Source organism: Syngnathus acus, chromosome 10, assembly GCF_901709675.1.
Source record: "Syngnathus acus chromosome 10, fSynAcu1.2, whole genome shotgun sequence".
In the NCBI taxonomy this organism is placed as follows: Eukaryota; Metazoa; Chordata; class Actinopteri; order Syngnathiformes; family Syngnathidae; genus Syngnathus; species Syngnathus acus.
The window spans coordinates 16896956-16915950 of record NC_051095.1 but is presented as its reverse complement, the minus strand read 5'-3'; the positions used below and the strand labels follow the sequence as shown (position 1 = coordinate 16915950).

The 18995-nt window shown below is 39.5% G+C and overlaps 1 protein-coding gene across 1 annotated transcript in view; it reads left to right on the top strand.

Annotated features, from left to right (window-relative positions):
• Positions 1-18995, top strand: part of LOC119128704 (dedicator of cytokinesis protein 2-like) — an 88490-nt gene that overhangs the window by 13908 nt on the left and 55587 nt on the right. The window contains exons 18-24 of the mRNA XM_037261397.1: positions 2012-2109; positions 2347-2436; positions 2517-2617; positions 4500-4634; positions 7633-7741; positions 8756-8826; positions 14064-14170. Of these exons, the coding sequence (XP_037117292.1) occupies positions 2012-2109; positions 2347-2436; positions 2517-2617; positions 4500-4634; positions 7633-7741; positions 8756-8826; positions 14064-14170 (711 nt within the window). The remainder of the gene's footprint in view (positions 1-2011; positions 2110-2346; positions 2437-2516; positions 2618-4499; positions 4635-7632; positions 7742-8755; positions 8827-14063; positions 14171-18995) is intronic.

The following is an 18995-nucleotide window of genomic DNA, read 5'->3' as shown; positions in this document are numbered from 1 at the left end:
CTATTGAAATGCAAATTACGGCCAGTGTTCAGTCTCGTTTCTAAGCAATTAACCTTGTGTGACGTGCTCCTTTTGACTGACACTTCACAGAGTCAGACTAAGGCAGTAGAGATGGTTAAAATCATCAGTCAACATAATCATTATCACAAACCTCTGTTTTCCCATGTAAAGGTTTGTTTACTGTAATTTCTTGAGAATAACACAGACTCGAAAATTATTCACACTCCGAAAGTAGCCTTTCAGTGCTGATTTTCTTTTGCACTCATGCATTCATGAGTACAACCAGCAAATAAGTGGGCCACTGATTTTTACTCTGTGTGTACAGCTGGGAAAAAGTAATATAGGTTAGAGAAGATGGGGAAAAACAGTTCGGCCCAGAATCTCTTCACCATATTCTTGGCCATTTTCCACACAGACATTTTCAGTCTACGTGAACCTGAATTGTATTAAAACTACCCCAAAACGTCTGAAAATGTATTAGCCCCCTCTACTGTTGGAAAGTTATTCGTGCCGTCACGCATGGACATGGGAATTATTATTGAAAGGTGTCCCGCCCAGCTCCAAGGATTTAAACAAAGAAGCAATCCACAAATCTGGCATACAAGAAAAACACATGTACTACATGGGACGTACTAATCGGTCCGTACTTCCATTGGGGAATTATGTCAAAACCACCAAAATGTGACAGTATATCGACATTTGTAACATTACAGATTAAATATCACAGTGTAATGAAAGTACACCTTTTTTCACAATCCCCAAGCACTGGTAAATTTCTCTACAATTGAAAAATTACAGTTTTAGTTATTTACTTAAATCTATCGATAATATCACCCTGATTTTGACTTTTCTTTCCCACAAAACATGCATGTTATTCCCAATAAGAAGATAGTGTGATGTCACGGCAAAATGTCCTTTAACAGATCTGTTCCAGAGAACATATTGTGTGCCTCGGTGTGTCATGCAGCATTCTGAAAGTTATTATGATATGAGCTGAGGGGAAGGTCTTGTTCTGTAATTGTGATCTTGTCTGCTTGTTTCGTAATTAGAATGACTCCAGGTACCTTGTTGTTGTTTTAAACCACTGCATGATTGTATTTTAACAATGGCAAATAAGTTATACTGGATGATGTGACACACTATTAGTGTCCTGTGCTGTCCTACCCAGGCTGGCCGCCGACTGATATAGTTCACCACATATCCACCAATGTATTGTATACACACACTTTCTCGCATGGCAGCCAGTAAAGTAGATCTGACATAGGTGTCAAACAACAGCTGTTACCAGGGAAGCAAGCCCATCACCATAATGAACATTAACCTTTGTTTCAATCACCTACACCGCAGGCATTTCTCTCTCTCTCTCTCTCCTCTCTCTCCTCTCTCTCTCTCCCTCTCTCTCCTCTCTCTCTCTCTCTCTCTCTTTCCCTCTCTCTCTCTCTCCCTCTCTCTCCCCTCTCTCTCTCTCCCTCCCTCTCTCTCTCTCCTCTCTCTCTCTCTCTCCTCCTCCCTCTCTCTTCTCTCCTCTCTCTCTCTCCTCTCTCCTCTCCTCCTCTCTCGTCTCTCTCTCCTCTCTCCTCTCTCTCTCTCTCTCTCTCTCTCTCTCTCTCTCTCTCTCTCTCTCAGCATATCACCAGGGTTGTTTAAGGTCAACCACCAGATGTGCAGTTTGATACATATGTCTTTAAATGTTGCCAATGTACCTCCTTCTAGTAAGCTACTTTTGTTTTCTTTGCTATGCTTCTAAATATCATTAGTTGTTGTCTTTTGTGATTTTCTTTGTGGTGAGATGACACTGAGGTTTAATTCATTATACAGCACACTGCAAGTCACCAGCTGAGAAGTTAAGCGAACCAAAACTTGACACACCTCACCAATCTCCACAAAGTTGCCAGCAAACAATACAAAACAAATAAATAGAGGGTCCTGGAAGTCATTGACATTTCGAAAGTTTTATTCAATATTTATTCTAAAACGAGAAAAAGCTCAAGATAAACTGCTCTCGTTGCAGTGGGTCTGCTGGGGCTTCTTAAATGGAGGACTCAGCCTGAACTCCTGCGAGAAAACCTGGAAAAACTGAAACTCATCGATGGAGAGGAGGTAGTCAAGGTCAGTATCACTCTTTGCTTGGCACAGTGCCAGGATTTCTCCCTCCCCGTGCTTAACCAATAAATGACGGATGGGAGAAAAATAATCGATTCTTCTGACTTCAGTTGCTTCATCTTTAAATATTGGAGAGGCTGAATTAGGCACACCAATTTCTGTGGGGCAGTAGTAGCCCGTTAGCGCTATGCGTGACGTTTCCGTGCATGTTTCTACTCAGCAACTTATCTACCTTGTATGTAGTTCCTGCAGGACACCTTGGATGCTTTGTTCAACATCATGATGGAGCACTCTCAGACCGATGACTACGACATTCTCGTGTTTGACGCCTTGGTGAGCCAAGTTCAAAGTGTCATCCGTCCGACTAGTTCACATGGATTCTCATGCTTCTTTTTTTGTTTGTTTTCCACAAGATCTATATAATCAGTCTGATCGCAGACAGAAAATTTCAGCATTTTAACACTGTGTTGGAGGCCTACATCAAGCAGCATTTCAGCGCCACATTAGCCTACAAGTAGGTTAAATCTTGATTCATAATCCTTTTTCTTTGGCTGGTATTCCTTTTCTGAATGGTGGACACACTGATTGAAAAAAAAAAAACTTAAAACAAATTAACAAAACTGGGGCAAAACTAGGGCTGTCACTATTGTATTGTGTTTAAGTGATTCTTTTTAATAATTTAAACGAATATTCAGATACTATCTTATTTGCACTAAAGCACACTAATTTTTTTCCCCATTACTGTTTATTATCCAATTACTTTTGTTTATTTGGTACTAGTAGAAGTAATTAGAAATAATTAAACATCTGCTCGTAAGCAATATTGCACAAAAAGGATTGATGGTCATCGTTTACTAAAGTAAAAGCAAAGGTTTGTTTTGCATATTTTTTCTGTATGTATGTACATATTGTATGCATGTATGTACTATGTATGTTCACATTACTGGAAAGCATATTTAAAACAACAGGTAGCACACGGGATGAAAAAAAAACCCCAAGTGCATTAACAAATTCTCATTTGACCTACTTGCTATAAGTAGCAAGGACACCTTCTCATTGAATCTGATTCTTCATCAATTAGAACTCTCAAGTTAGTTGTCCTTTAAAATTATGTGCGCTCCATTAAAACGGCAATTTAATTTTGGCATTGCCTGCGAGAATGTTGAAGGTCATGTCTATACTTCTTGTCAACACACAAGAAACTAAATCTTGTTCTTAATTATATTTATCCTGACAGTTCAGTATAATGATTGCAGATTAGTTTTGGGGGGATTTTTTGCAACCGGAGCGAGTGACTCTAGTTCAGCTCCAGTTTTAACATTACAATCTAAAGGGGAAAAAAAAATCAAAAATCAAAGAAAACATTTTTGAGTACAATAAATTAATTGAACTCCTGGGAATTTCTCGTGTTTCATAAAATAAAATATTTTTATTTCTGCTTTTAACAACTGTTGCTTTTGATGAACTATTAATAGCGTTTTTGATGAGGTACAAAAAACATGAATTGATCTTTGGTTTATGGTTTCTACTGAGTAAAGATGGATAAATCATTTTAATGAATTGTTGTTTTTTGTGTGGAAGGGTATGGTGTAAAGCTGTTGTAGAGCTCCTTGCCATCTCATCATCTGTTCTGGCCCTCTATCCCTCCCTTGCCATTGCCATTGTTCACTCTCTTTAAGAGGGTCACTGCTGCTTGGAGCCCACAATCTTGCAGGATGTTATGCAAAACACCCCCTTGCTACATTCTAAATTCCCCATCTTGGTTTCATAGACAGGAAAAAAAAAAAAAACATAAAATCCTGTCCGGTGCGCCTTTCAGTCATGCGGCAGAGACAAAACTGGGGAAGACTTAATGGTAATAAAGCTGGTCATATTTTTAACTGCGGCCGGATAGCTGTTAGGCAAGATTAGAGTCGATTTAGGGAGGCTTTTATTGTTTAAGAGGATTAAATATATAGTTTGTGGCATTCCTCGTTGGCATCACAAAGCCATAAGTCGTAGACCTCTGGAGGCCCATGCTTTTATTTATGAGTTTGGTTTGACAGCTTGCTGGAGGATAAAGACCATTTCATTAGGTACACTTGCAGAAACCAGAAAGAGACTTAACCTAATATGTTGACAAGTGTTTATTATTGTGATTGAAATTAGCGCTGAGGGGTCTTGAATGCTGTATTGTATGTGTTATTGACATATGTGTTATGCACTGTATATTTTTTTCAACTATACCCATCAAGAATGCTGTGAACTATGTGAGAGGGAGTCAGCTCGGGTGTGAAAACTATTTTCCCCTCGACTAGTCTCTCCTTCACTTTTACACTTCTTCCCTGTGCTATAAAAGTGAAAATGGAGTTATTGAAGAAGTGAAAGTATCATTTGCGCTTTTCTTTTTCTTGCAGGAAGTTGATGTCTGTGCTGAAGAGGTACCTGGACATCTCCAGTCGAGGGGAGCACTGTGAGGCCATTCTGCGAACTCTCAAAGCTCTGGAGTACATCTTCAAGTTCATCGTTCGTTCCCGCATGCTCTACTCCCAGTGAGTGTGTTGTGTGCTTTTTATTCACTGATCACCCTAATGAGTTGTAAATTATTTGAGCGTGCCACCTACATGCCACTAATCCTGCATCACTCTAATCAACTTTGACAAGCAAACCAAGGGTGTTGCTTACAGTGTCCTTGAGGTTAATATGCATTGAGGGCAATGACAAGGGTCAATATTAGAGTGCCACGATAAGTAAGTAACCCTGGGTCATAAAATCAATAAGCACATCATATTTAAGTAAGTACTCTTAAATCTAGGTTTGACTGAGATATAATTTTCTTATGTGCCCTACAACCAGGCCTGGTGTACTCTGTCTCTTGCCCAAAGTCCTCTGGTTTAGATGGTTTGGAGGGATGTAAAAGTATGGGTAAACATATGTCCCTGCCTGCATGTGACATCACTTTCAATTCAGTTTGTGGTTTATTCAAATATCTGACTATGAAACTGAAATCCGTTCATTCATCTTCCAAACCGCTTATCCACTTATTGGCGTGCTGGAGCGGGGTATACCCAGCACTTGTTGCCAGCCAATCACAGGGCACATATGGAGGAACAATCATTTACGCTCACAATCACACCTATGGGTAATTTGGAACGTTCAATCGGCCTAATATGCATGTTTCTCGAATGTGGGAGGAAACCGGAGTTACCGGGGGAAACCCGCGCAGGCACGCGGGGAACATGCAAACTCCAGCCGGAATCGAACCATGCACATCAGAACTGTGAGGTGGACGTGCTCACTAGTGCTCCACCGTTTATGAAACTTGTGTTCTATTCTATTAGATAGTCCACACATACTATATTTAGACAAGCAATTGTTAATATCTATGTCCTTGGAATTACCAATCATTCCAAGTTCCGAAAGCCCGCCTCCCCAGGGCGTCTATGAACTGATAAATGTGCTCCTATCTGTCGCTCGGCGACCACCTCAAAGTCGATAAGGCGCTGCTCCCTCTGCATTGAAACTTTTCACCTCTTTTTGTTTTTTTTTACCCCTTCCGTCCTCCATGACCTGCAGCTTTCATGGCTTTGTTGGATCTTGTTCCTTTTGTTTCTTTTTCCTCTTCTGAGCCCCAGCCCTGTTTCTCCTTCATGTCCTCCAACATCTATCGCTCTCGCCGTCTCGCAAGCAGGTTTCTCTTAGCACGTCAGTTCAGTCATCTGGAACTGATGTGGTCATAACTCATAGTTTGGTGTTGCTTTGTTGCTGCTTCCCTCTCACTTCTGCTGACTTTTTGTTCAGTCACCCCATCTTGTGTGTTTATTGTCCCCTTTTCATCATACTTCCCTCTTATCCATCTGTCACTACCAACTTGTTTTTCAGCTTGTGGCAGGGTGTTGACTTTGAGTATGTGTCTGTGGAAAGCAATAGCCTGAGGTCACACAGACTCACACACACTGAGATGTTTTATTTATTAGGGACAAAGAGGCCAGTTCCTAACCAGAACCATTTATTGCTGCAGTTTTACTTTCATTTCATCATGTATTTTGTATTTTATACAGAATTTAGATTCAGTTTGGGAGGAACCTGCCTCATTTTCCATACTGGGTGGCTTTGAGCCATGAGGCCGAGTCAATGAATTGAATCCCACTGTAGGCAGTAAAGGAATACTTGGCATTAGTAAAGTTGTCTATTTGCATCTTTAAAAACCAAAATAAAATAGAACAAAACTTTTTCATTTGAACGTTATACGCTGAAACACTGTTTTTACTCAGACCAAAGCCACAACTAATAGAGGAATATTTCTTTTCACCTTCTTGTGGCATTAAGGGGCGAATGAGACGTTCTAGAAAGTTTATGATTTAATCATAGAAGAAAGTGCTTTGGCACCATCTTTTTCCTTTGTAAATACATCTTATTCAGCAAATACTCATTACATACAACTCATGATGCGAGTCTTCTTCTTGAACACTGCCGGGATGCCAGTAAGCAAGGCACCAAAACTTCACTTCCTACCACCCATGTGTTTAAGTTATGATGTTTTCAAATCAATTACTGACATAATTTTTGCTTTATGTGAGTTTTATTTATTTGATGCTGTCCTGTTTGGCGGCTTAGGTGTGCAGTGTGGGGTGGATCTTTATGGCTTATCTTTCCAGAGAGCAGTTGCTGTGCAACAGGAAAGGCTGATATACACCGTCTGTTGCATTTTGTATTGAGATGAATATTTATTGGAAACGCAGGTGGGCAGACCAAGATTTGAGAGGGGGTTTGACAGATGGAAAAAAGAAAATCCAGAGCAGAAGAACCTAAACGACAAAAAAGTTGTATTTTAGAGAAAAAAAGAATGTCATGAGATTGTGTTATAGTTTTCTTGATTCATATTATACTGCCAAATCTAAACTTGTGCATGCAGCATGAAACACCAAGATTATACAAGTGCGTGTAATGAAAGCATGAGCCGACTTCACACTACCACACACCATGTCGACATCATGCCAACACCTACAGCACACCTGAATAGGCCTGCTGGATTAAGCAGGACAATGCGTCTGTGATCAGAATAGTAGTCTCTATGCAGCCGAGTGACAATACTGCTGTGTGTTACCGCTTAATCCCTCCCACACATGAACACCCAAATTTGCAGTGTGCCACATGTTAATCCCCCACCTTCCCAGGCCCTCATAATATTTATTGTAATTAACAGCCGGAGACCTCCAATGAATCACAAAGAATTGTAGATGGGCAGCAGAAGGAAGAGGGCAGAGATACATGTCAGAATTTAGAAGGTTTTATCATTTGTTTGTTTATTTAATCATCTGCTATTTTACAACTAAATGTCAGTCAGTGTGTCCAAGTTCAAGATGAGGCCTTCATTGTCCATATGAATGAGTGGATAAAATGAATGGCTATACTAAATGACTATAACATTGTGAGTAAATTTTCAAGTGATAATTTATTCTTCTAGTCCAAGTCAAAGGCCATACCATGATGTGATCTGGTTTTCAAGTGATACAGTACATTCACATTGTGACTGCATTGTCTCCACAGGCTCTACGTGGGCAATGAGCAGGCAGAGTTTGAAGAGTCGCTGAGGAAGCTTTTCGAGTCAATCAACAACCTGATGGGGACAGACTACACCACCACTCTGCTGCTGCGGGTAATTGCTTGCACTTTTCACCACACCACTAATGCTTCATCCTCCTCATCATCATCATTGTAACCATTATCATCCTCCATACATGGTTTTCTCCCCACTTATTCACTTCAGAGATTGAAGCTTCTCTGGTGTTTGTTTGTTACTACTTTAATCAATTTCTACAAACTTTTTATAGGTTTATAAGTCTGTTGTTGCACTTGACAAGGACTAAGATCTTGACTTCATTCGCAATAACAATATAGTTCTTATACCAAAAGGCATTGTTACAACAAATGTAATCTTTGTGGGCCGCATATGTTGACTTTTTTTTTTTTCTTCACACTTCACTTCACACAGGGAACGTATCGCGACGCGCCATCTTATAGGTTTGTAAATGGTAAATGTGAATGGTGATGGCTAATGCACCACCTATCCTCCGGATAAAATGGCATCCTTTCAAACATTCCTAAGAGACTCAAATGGTTTTGCCTCTGACAATATCAATATAATGTCCTGAGAAAGAAATTACCCGGATGAATAAGAATATACACAAGCAGCTTGTACAACATGACAATTCAGTGTTTCAATCTATTTTCAACAGTGCTTATCATGCTTAGGATCAGTAGAAGCTGAAGTCTATCCCAGACTTTGGGTGAAAGATTCTAAGACTGGAAATGATTGAATGCATGTGTTAATTGTACTTTCTGCCATAGTGGAAGATAAGTGAATTATGTTTATCACTATAGGTTGCCGGCATAATAGATTCAATTCATTTATTAGTTGTGTATGAAAACATTATTTTCTTTCTAGGTGAAATTGGGAAATTTCTTGTGGCACAGCTGATGATCTCTTAGTGTATACTGCTGCAGCACAGTGGTGGGCAATCACTGCTCTACTGAGGGCCGTTTTTTTAATATATTTCTTTTCTTGGTGTAAATGCCTCTAGATATCTCCACACATAATCAAAAACACAAAGGTAAAAAGTATAGAAAAAAACCATTATCTGAAAATTTGAACTCTTTTGTGGATGTTCAGGTTGCAGCCCTGAAGTACCTGCCAGCAGTACTACATGATGTTGAGAAAGTATTTGATGTCAAATTACTAAGGTATGCTGTCATAATGTACGCACGCACGCACGCGCACACACACACACACACACACACACACACACACACACACACACACACAACACACCACACCACACACACACACACACACACACACACACACACACTCCAAGTCTTATCTCGACTCCCACTCCGTGAGACAATATGGAATCTTTTGTCCCACCAGCCCACCAACCCGTCTTTTTATCCAACACACTTTTCTCCCCCTGAGGGAACTTCTTTTTCATCAGGTGATAAAAATCTCATTAAGATGACATATACACAAGGACATGCGCTTTAGCACTCTGCGGCTCCTCCATTTTCCCACTAAATTGACAATTCCAGCGAAAGTATCACGTTGAAACCATACAAGCATCCTCTTTTAACCCCATTTCCCATTTCCGTGGCCTTCGGCTCACAATCACACTACCCTCTTCAGTATCATTGCGGGGTATTAAAAGTATTAAAAGCACATCTTAATGTGAGGAAAAATGCTGCTTGTGCCGAGCCTGAGACACCAATTATTATCTTCATATCGTCTGTTTGAAGCTTTGATTGTAATGCACAACGACATGATGTCAGGTGCGTCGCATGTATTCCTTTTAAAATGACTCTAACTCAGACTTCTGCTGCTCATCCATCATGTCGTGGGTGTTTGGCGATAGTAAAACACACAGCCGTGTATTTATTACCACTGGTGCAAAGATTTGATCATTCTCATCATTACATTAATTGAAAATATATCAAGCGGCAGTCATGTGTGCCTCACAGTCAAGAGGTTCCGTGTTCTGTGCAGACTTTGCATGTGGCCACCATGCTTGGCTGTGTTTTATGTGGTTGCTTCATCCCACATTTGAAAAACATGCCCGTCAGAGTCTGTCTGAAAGTCCTCTGGCCCATTTGAGGACTGCACTTTTGGAAATGGATGGATCGATAGGATTCATTTAGAATTCTATCAACATATTCATGGACCACTAGGGGTTCCTCGTAGACCACTGTTAGTGCAGAGATCACACTGCTCCAGCAGCGCCATGGGAAAATTTATTGTCTTGACATTCTTATTTCATATAAATATGACATTAAAGTGGTGAGTTGTTATCCTTCCAGTTTCAATTCCATCACCCTCATTACCATAATGCCCCCCTCCTCATCTGTTCGTGAGGTTTCGTGAAAATAATCCTTGTGTATTAGTACCCCTGCCAGTTCAGTACTCCTGAGTATTTCGTGTCAACGCAGTGTCCAAAGGTGCTACATCTGCCTTTCACCACAGGCAGCAAAACATCCATCCATCCATTTTCTGTACCGCTTAGTCCTCACGGGGGTCGCGGGCGTGCTGGAGCCTATCCCAGCCGTCATCGGGCAGTAGGCGGGGGACACCCTGAACCGGTTGCCAGCCAATCGTAGGGCACACAGAGACAAACAACCATACGCACTCGCACTCACACCTAGGGACAATTTGGAGTGCTCAATCGGCCTACCAAGCATGTTTTTAGGTTGTGGGAGGAAACCGGAGTGCCCGGAGAAAACCCACGCGGGCCCGAGGAGAACATGCAAACTCCACACAGGGAGGGCCGGAGGTGGAATCGAACCCGCACCCTCCTAACTGTGAGGCGGACGTGCTACCCAGTTAAAATCAATGTCACACAAGATTGCCACTTTTTTTTTTTTCATACCTTCATTCTTATTTTGTGTTTCATTTCATTTCTGCTCCACAAAGTTAGTTTGGTGCACATGTGTGCTGGGTGCATAATGCAGCCATGTAAACTTGCATGAAATTCCCAAAGTATACAATATCCCAGGTCAGTGTTGCCTCAGGCTTTTTTCAAAGCAAGCGGTATAAATTCCAATCGCAATGCATGAGGCAGACCTCAAAGCTTGGTCTCATCTCTTATATATACTCACACTTTACATTCTCATAATCCTGTCAGCTTGTCTGGTGTGATTCATCGAGCGATGCGTGCACTTTGGATGCACTCTCTGCCCTTTGCTTGTCCGTGGAGCACCGAATGACATTCTGAAGTTTTAATTAGTTTAATCTCAGATGATTAGCTTGCCTGATAAATCTATCGTGAACTCTTGTGTGTGTGCGCCCCAGAAAGTCTTTGTTATGCATATCTGAAGTTCCATAATCGTGTAGAGGTTAGGTGTGGACTGTTCTTTTGGTGTTACATTATTGTAGCAAGTTAGTATTATTTATTTTAATTATTATACAAAAGAAACTGTGATCATAGTCTTATGTATACTGAACGGAAATGTACTTAGTGAAACATGTTAAAACTGCGTCTGAATGTGAATGTGTATTGTAGCAAATCAGTATTATTTCTTTTAATTATTATACAAAAGAAACTGTGATCATAGTCTTATATATACTGAACCGAAATGTACTTAATGAAACATGTTAAAACTGCGGCTGAATGTGTAATCATTAGCATGCATAATAATCATAGTAATCATAATAATCATAATAATAATACCGGCGGCACGATGGCGCATTGGTTAGCACGTCCAACCTGTTCAGGGTGTCCTCCGGCTACTGCCCGATGACGGCTGGGATAGGCTCCAGCATGCCCACGAACCCCGTGGGGACAAAGTGGTACAGAAAATGGTTGGATAATAATAACAATAATATTACCGTAATTTTCGGACTATAAGTCGCGGTTTTTTTCATAGTTTGGGTGGGGGGGCGACTTATACTCAGGAGCGACTTGTTATGTTATGCGATATGTTTTTTTCACAAATTTTTACTTGATCATTAACACATCACTTACAAGTATAGTTGACCACTTCACATGTTATTTTTAGTATAGTTGATCACTTCACATGCTTTGATATCTTTATCTTGAACATATTCAAAACATGAAAAATAGAGAGAAAAAAATCAAATAAAGTAATTAACACTTTAAAGCGCCATATCCTCTGGACATGTCCGCTGTCACCAGGATGACATAAAGGACGAGAAATTTGATCGATGGATTTAATGATTTGGAGTGACACAAATGGTTTGATAATATTGTTGTTTATGTGATAGTTATTTAAAATATAGTTTATATATCGTTGTATGGGCCTGTGGAATAATTTGAACTGCGGCGCGGCACACGGCATTGTTGACAAAGGACGATCGATGGATTTAATGATTTGGAGTGACACAAATGGTTTGATAATATTGTTGTTTATGTGATAGTTATTTAAAATATAGTTTATATATCGTTGTATGGGCCTGTGGAATAATTTGAACTGCGGCGCGGCACACGGCATTGTTGACAAAGGACGATCGATGGATTTAATGAATTGGAGTGACACAGATGGTTTTATAAACGTGTTATTTATGTAATAGTTTTTTTTAAATAACTGAATGTTACGTCAGGCCCGTTCTCAGCTCCTCGTTTGTGTTTGTCGCGTTAGCATACCGTATCGTTTAGTCTGTTGTTGCTCGTTCATGTCTGTTCTTGGTGTTGGATTTTGTCGAATAAATTGCCCCCCAAAATGCGACTTATACTCCGGAGCGACTTATATATGTTTTTTTTCACATTTTTGGGCATTTTATGGCTGGTGCGACTTATACTCCGGTGCGACTTATAGTCCGAAAATTACGGTACTAATAATAATACTATATTATAAAATAATAATAATAATAATCATTGTAATCATTGTAATCATTCCCAGGCTGTAAAAAAAAAAAAATTGCTCAACGTGAATGAACTAAGGAAGGAAAAAGTTTCAGTTGATGTGTCACGGTATAAAGCAGTTTGGATAATGGATAAATGGATGTTTGTAACTTTTTCTACTCCTTACTTAGATAACTTTTTTTGTTTTTGTTTGTATTTTAATGAAGAACTCATTTAGTACAGTGTTATGTTTGCAGCCAGCGTGAAGTAGCTGTGCAGGGAGAAAATGAGGAATCCAAAACATAATCACAGCGTTTTGAACAAACATCATGCCCGTTGCCGAGATGTGGCAGTTAATTCTTCTGTAATGTTGTGAATAGTCATAGTAATAAAAGCTTGAGTAGCTACTTTAAAATGTAGATTTTATGTACATTGTACATAATTATTTTTATTCATATGAATGTGTCATTGTCTATACTTAAGTTAATATACAAATGTCAACATAGGTTTTAGTCACTGGAACACACACGTACACCCTAAATTATTGACACCTCGTAGGTCACTTAGTGTGGGTTTTTGTTTGGGGGGGTTATGCAAGAGGCATGGGGCCAGAGAGGGGCAGATTTTTTCCACAGATAATATAATAAAAAATGTGGAAATTTAAAACTCCGCTTCAGGCAATCTGGCAAAAGTTTAGTTAAACCTTGTAAATGCCCCTTAAGCCCATATACGTAATTCTAAATTCAGTCAATATTTTAGGGCGGAAAATACACCTTCACAGTAAACTGATACAAAACGTCCATTTACTTCCATTTTCAACATTTCAACAACACAATTATAAAACTCAGAGAGCATCCCTCAGTGTATGTTATTCATTTTTTTTTTGTCTTTTTTGCAAAAGACATTCGTTCACTACAATAAATGGAACATTGCTCTCTTTAGAATGAGTCCATGCCCAAGTATATTCCTACTACTTTATTATTCAAAATCACTACACTGAAACAAACAAACAAACAAACAAACAAACAAACCATTTTCAGATGCGCATTATAAAGGACTTTTGATTAATTACTCTAAGATTGAATCTGGGAGAAGCATGATTTAAAATGCCATCCTCATTAAAGTTGGATTTCATCTGTTTTCAAGGGGGCGTAAAGGGCCAAGCTCATGCCTGTGCCACCACATAGTGACTGCACGCTAAGCTGGAGAATTCATGTTTTCAAATGTATGCTAATATCTTACTGAGATATGATGGTTTTCCATTATCACTGTTGCAAATTCCCAACTCTGCAATATGCTAATGTTACCAAGAAAAGCCCGTTGTTGGCGAATGTGTTGATGAACATAAACAAACAAGAAATACTGTACAGCATAAACTGTCTTGATTACACTTGTACTTGCCTAGAAAATAAATTAGTCGCAATTATTGCTGACGTGAGGCTTTGTGTTATTTATTATAGTATGTATATTTTCATACAACCTATTAGAAATGTACAAACTAAAAAATAAACCCAACATTTGAATGAAGCATACAAAGGACCCCCCCACACACACATACGCACTGATATACATATATATACACACATAACTGCAACTGATATATCTATACATTTTGTCTTTCTTTCCCTCCAGTCAGTTGCTGCATGACTTTTATGCCTGCATCCCGCCCGAGAAACTCCAAAAACAGAAAGTGGCTTCTATGACTGAAATTGTCAGCAGTCATCTTTTCCAGCAACCAGGTTAGTAGGTTACTTGATTCCACATGACGACAGCACTCAACTTGGCTGTGTAAAAAGAGAAAGAAAAACATGCACACTACTGGAGCAGACCATTAGCAAATCCTCCTGAGCATTAGTTGCTTCTCACTTAATGTTTAGATCCTAACACTGGCCGATATACGTATGTGGAATGAATACTTTGTGCTGTGGACGGACAGCTGTGCACGTTGCTCTTTATGACCAGTAAGGGAGTTCTTAGCACTCAAAGTTTTATCTTTATCCAGCTCAGTGCTTAATGCTAATACTGTTAGACAATGTTCCTTTTCTTCCACCACAATTCACTAAAGTGTTCTGGAGAACGATACCGCCAAATGGTGAAGCAGGATGTACAGTGTGTACAGCAGCAAATCTCGCACACCCCCACCCAACGTAAGGTTTAAGACCTGTCTGCCCTAAAACAACACTATTGGTTGATATCAAAATAATGTTGATGCATCTTTGCTACTTTTGTTTTCTCTGCTATGCTTCTAAATATCGTTAGTTGTTGTCTTTTGTGGTTTGTTTTGTGGTGAGATGACACTGAGGTTTAATTCATTATACAGCAAACTGCAAAATGGTCAGACTTCAAGAGTTCGGAGGGATAGAGTCTATTCATTCTTTTTGAATATGACACCTGTAATGTGTTTCATTTAAAGATGGCACAGAAGCATGTTTAGCACTGTGTTACACAACCCTTCCTTATAACAACACTCATGACAAGACATGAATTAATGTTGAAGCTTGTTCATAGACTTTTTTTCCCGTTCTTGCTTGATGTACGTACTTCAGTTGCTCAACAGCCTGGGGGCTCTGTTGATGTATTTTGCACTTCATAATGCTGCCATTCAACTGTAGCCCTGAGGACTCGACGTCCACGAGTTCCCAAAACAATATGAACTGTGGACTCATCTGACCACAATGCAATTTTCCACTTTGGATCAGCCCATCTCAGATGTGTCTGGGCACAGAGAGGCCAGTGGCGTTTTTGTGTGTTGTTAATATATTGTTTTTAATTTTCACGGTATAGATTTAACTTGCATTTGTAGATGAAACAACAAACTGTTAACTGACAATGATTTTCCGAAGTGTTTTACACAACTATACCAATGTTTATTGCAGTGTTGCAAACGGAATCAGCATTCATTATTGGTTTTACAATAACAATACAATACATCTTTATTTATGTAGCACATTAACAACAGTTATAGCTGCAACAAAGTGCCACAGAACATATAACAATAACAATAGCAAGTAGTATTTCTAAATATGCCTTGTTGTTGGTTTAGAACCTGCTGCTTAATCAATAAGCACCTCCAAATTTTCTTTAAACATTCAGGACGTTCAAGGTCCTCCATTATAAGTACCGTAATTCAGCAATGTGTTATGGGGAAGAGAGAGAAAAAAGTAAATGCTTTTAATGAGGTGAGCCTCATGCCCATGAATTTTGAGTGGCACCTACAAAAATACTTTAATTTTGTTGTTGTTTTTGGTTGTTTTAATTTTGTGCAGCCCTCCATCAATGCTTAATTCTTGACAGTACAAGCCAACATAATTACAAAAAAATACCATCCCATATGTTTTTTACTTAATTAAGTAGCAGTATACTTGTGTAATAGAAGTTTTTTTTAATATAGTTTTGTTTTATTTAATTACTCAAAATCTACACTAACTATAAAACAATAACTATCAAAATACAGTTTGTAATAGGTTCACAGAAAAGCATTAAGCACAGTCAATATACCTTTGTCATTTGAATTGAAGAAGTAACAGGCTGTTGATGGTTGCTCAACGACAACAAAACATATTTGGCTTCTGTTAGTAACGCAGAGAGTTACTGGTGTCATAGTTAGACTTTGTCCTTTAATCTGACACGTGCACACAGACAGAGAATGTCAGAAAGTCTATTGCAAGAGGAACATTTTATGTGTTTCAGTAGTTGCAATGTGCTGCATATGAATATTGCAGTGCCAAAGGCCAGCAGGTATTAACGTTTCAGATAAACACGACAGCAAATGTTTTCAGAGCACTTTATTTTGATATATTTATGTGACACTTTTCACAGTGCACAACCTCCGCATTTGAATAATTCACCGGGTATGAAATGACACCACAAGTACCTTTTTGAAAGTGCAAAACATGAATGATCAGGCACAGTTCACCCACCCTTTGCTCGTACAACCCCATTACATCCGACTAATTCGGACCCAGTGGGCTGATAAGTGTTGGTTTGTCTGCTCAAGACTGCATTGTGACAGCTAATGTGCTGCTTTAATGCTGACGTGATGTGTGCACATAATGAGGCCCTGGCAGAGGAAGGGGAGGAGGACAGTAAGAATTTAGAGTAGATTGTGTAAGGCTAAATTGGGTTAAAAGCAGTGACTCCGGTGTCTGTGTACTTAAATATGACACATTCCATAAGCTTGGGTGTGTATTTCTGAGCCGTTGTGAATGCCTATGCATGTGCACAAGCTTGTGATTCCGGCCATCAATCAGCCTCCAGCAAGTCCAGATAGCCAGTTCCGTATTCGGCCCCTTTGTATTGATCGCGACTCGGATGATTGATTCCCCTGGGGTCGAGACGACAGGCTGTCCTCTTGGGCCAGCTGTCAGCGCCCTCACACTCTGTCACCTGGAGAGGAGAAAGGTGGGGGTGGGTAAGAGTGAGGAAAAAGGTGCACATGAGAGGTAAAGAGCAGGATAATGAAGGAGTCTGAGAGAAGGGAGGGCATGGCATGTTCTCAAATTGATCAATTTGACCTATTTGTGAACAAACATTAATCCTGGAATGGGTTTATTTTTTACCAAATGCTTTGAACCCAGGATCACCCTTGAAGATGAACTCCTCAGACGTTGGACGGCGATGGAGTTAGACAGAGGTGAAGGTGATAAGACCTAGTGTGTCAAGGGTGAACAGCAAAAGCTGATGGAAGCGGTTCAAACATTGGAAAGATATATATCCTTTTCCCAAATAATTGGAGCAGCGAAAGGAGTGGTGACACGATGATTGGTAAACACAGAGGAAATTGCAGGGATAAGTGAGGCGATGACAAAGACTGATGCTAGGCGAATGAGGAGGAGACAACAGCTGCTTGTAGAAGAAAGGCAGCGGATATACAGCTGGTTAATGAACGTGAGCACAGTTGTATGTCGGGCCAAAAGGACAGACATGCTTCAAAATGAGTTTTTGAAGGCTTCAAACTGCAGTATTTATTCAGCAAGAGCAGGCAGATAGGTTCATACTGTTGGATAGATGCATGCTTTCTAAAGTACTGATAAAATGTAACAAGAAGATTAAGTCGATTTGGGAAGGGGTTGTTTGTTCGTTTGTTCAATGGTACCTCAAATTCATTGATGTATGAGCTATCGCTTAGGCAGTTGTGTTATGACCTGTGAGCAAATAAATGAACTTGTGAGCCCTAAATGATAACTAGCTTCACAAAAACCAATAGATAGTGAACAATTCAACAAGGCCAATGCTGATTCTGAAAATTGGCAGTTCTGATAATCAATTTGTCTGAATTATAATTGAAAAAAAAGTACAATTTATTATGCAAAACGTATAAGTAGTAAGTTTGATTGCTTGACAATGCTTTGTCCTTTCGTATTTGATGATGATGATGATGATGACTTACCAAGGCTAGCTATCCTATTGCTAACATATGATGCAAAATCCTTTTGTTTAACTCTTCACATTCTACAATCTACTGAAGAGGATTAGGGCCGTAACAATCAAATAGGGGCGCCCAATTTTACAGTTGAAAAAAACATCAGAAATGAGCTAAAAAAAAAGGGCAGTGGAGCTCAATGTGGACTCGGTCAAATGATGAACCAATTAGTATAAAATTCAATGGTTACCCAAATCTGTACGTTGTGGGTCAACAACATCTTGTCAACCCTCTACTCTCTCCTACCTATCCCATGCTCCTTATTTATTAATTCGTTCATGCATTGCCAAATAAGGCATGATGCAAAGTGTAATTGAGATGGATTCTAGTATTGCAATGATAATCAGACGGCTTGTATGCAAGGATTGCTATCAACCAGGGGGCGGAAATATGCAGCAGAGCTAAATTAGATATTCATAGTCATTAATAGCCCCCGGTGTGCTATCACCATACTGCAGGTACATATATCATAGCTCCACCTGCTCGTCTGAGCTGGCCTGCCAAGCAGCCTCACCAGGGACAAATGTCAAAACCACTGACAGTGGTTTGGAGAGGCTCTGTGATCAAGTATGATACTCACTGTAAATTTTCCAATTATTATGCAAAAATAAAACTCAGCAGCAGCAACATGAGTTTCACAGACATATTGTTTGTGGTTTGCAGTGCTGTATGACTGCAATGAATCACATTTGTTGTACAGTGACCGAACACAGAATTTTGACCACTTGCGCAATCCAAGATTCATTACAAACACTGTAAAAAAAAAAGAATTATGATAGTTGTGTTTAGTTTTGATGACTGTCCCTTTCTGAGGTATTACGTGTGTGGATTAGAAATTTCACATGTGCATTGGTTAGAATTTTAACTCACGTTAGATCAAATGAATTAAAAAAAAAACATGGGTATTAAACAAGCTTAAACGGAAACAGCAGTTAACAGTCACTGGACTAGCAATTTAGTCTTTAGGCCAGTCGCAGAATCCTTATCGGCAACATTGTCGAAAAGGTATTCATCCAGTAGCAAATGAAGTTAAACGCCTGTGAGTATGCATAAAATGTAAAACAGTATTTACAATCGTGTTCACTCAGGTTTGTATAAAATGAGATGAAGACGAATGGACCCCAACTAGATTTCCACTCTTC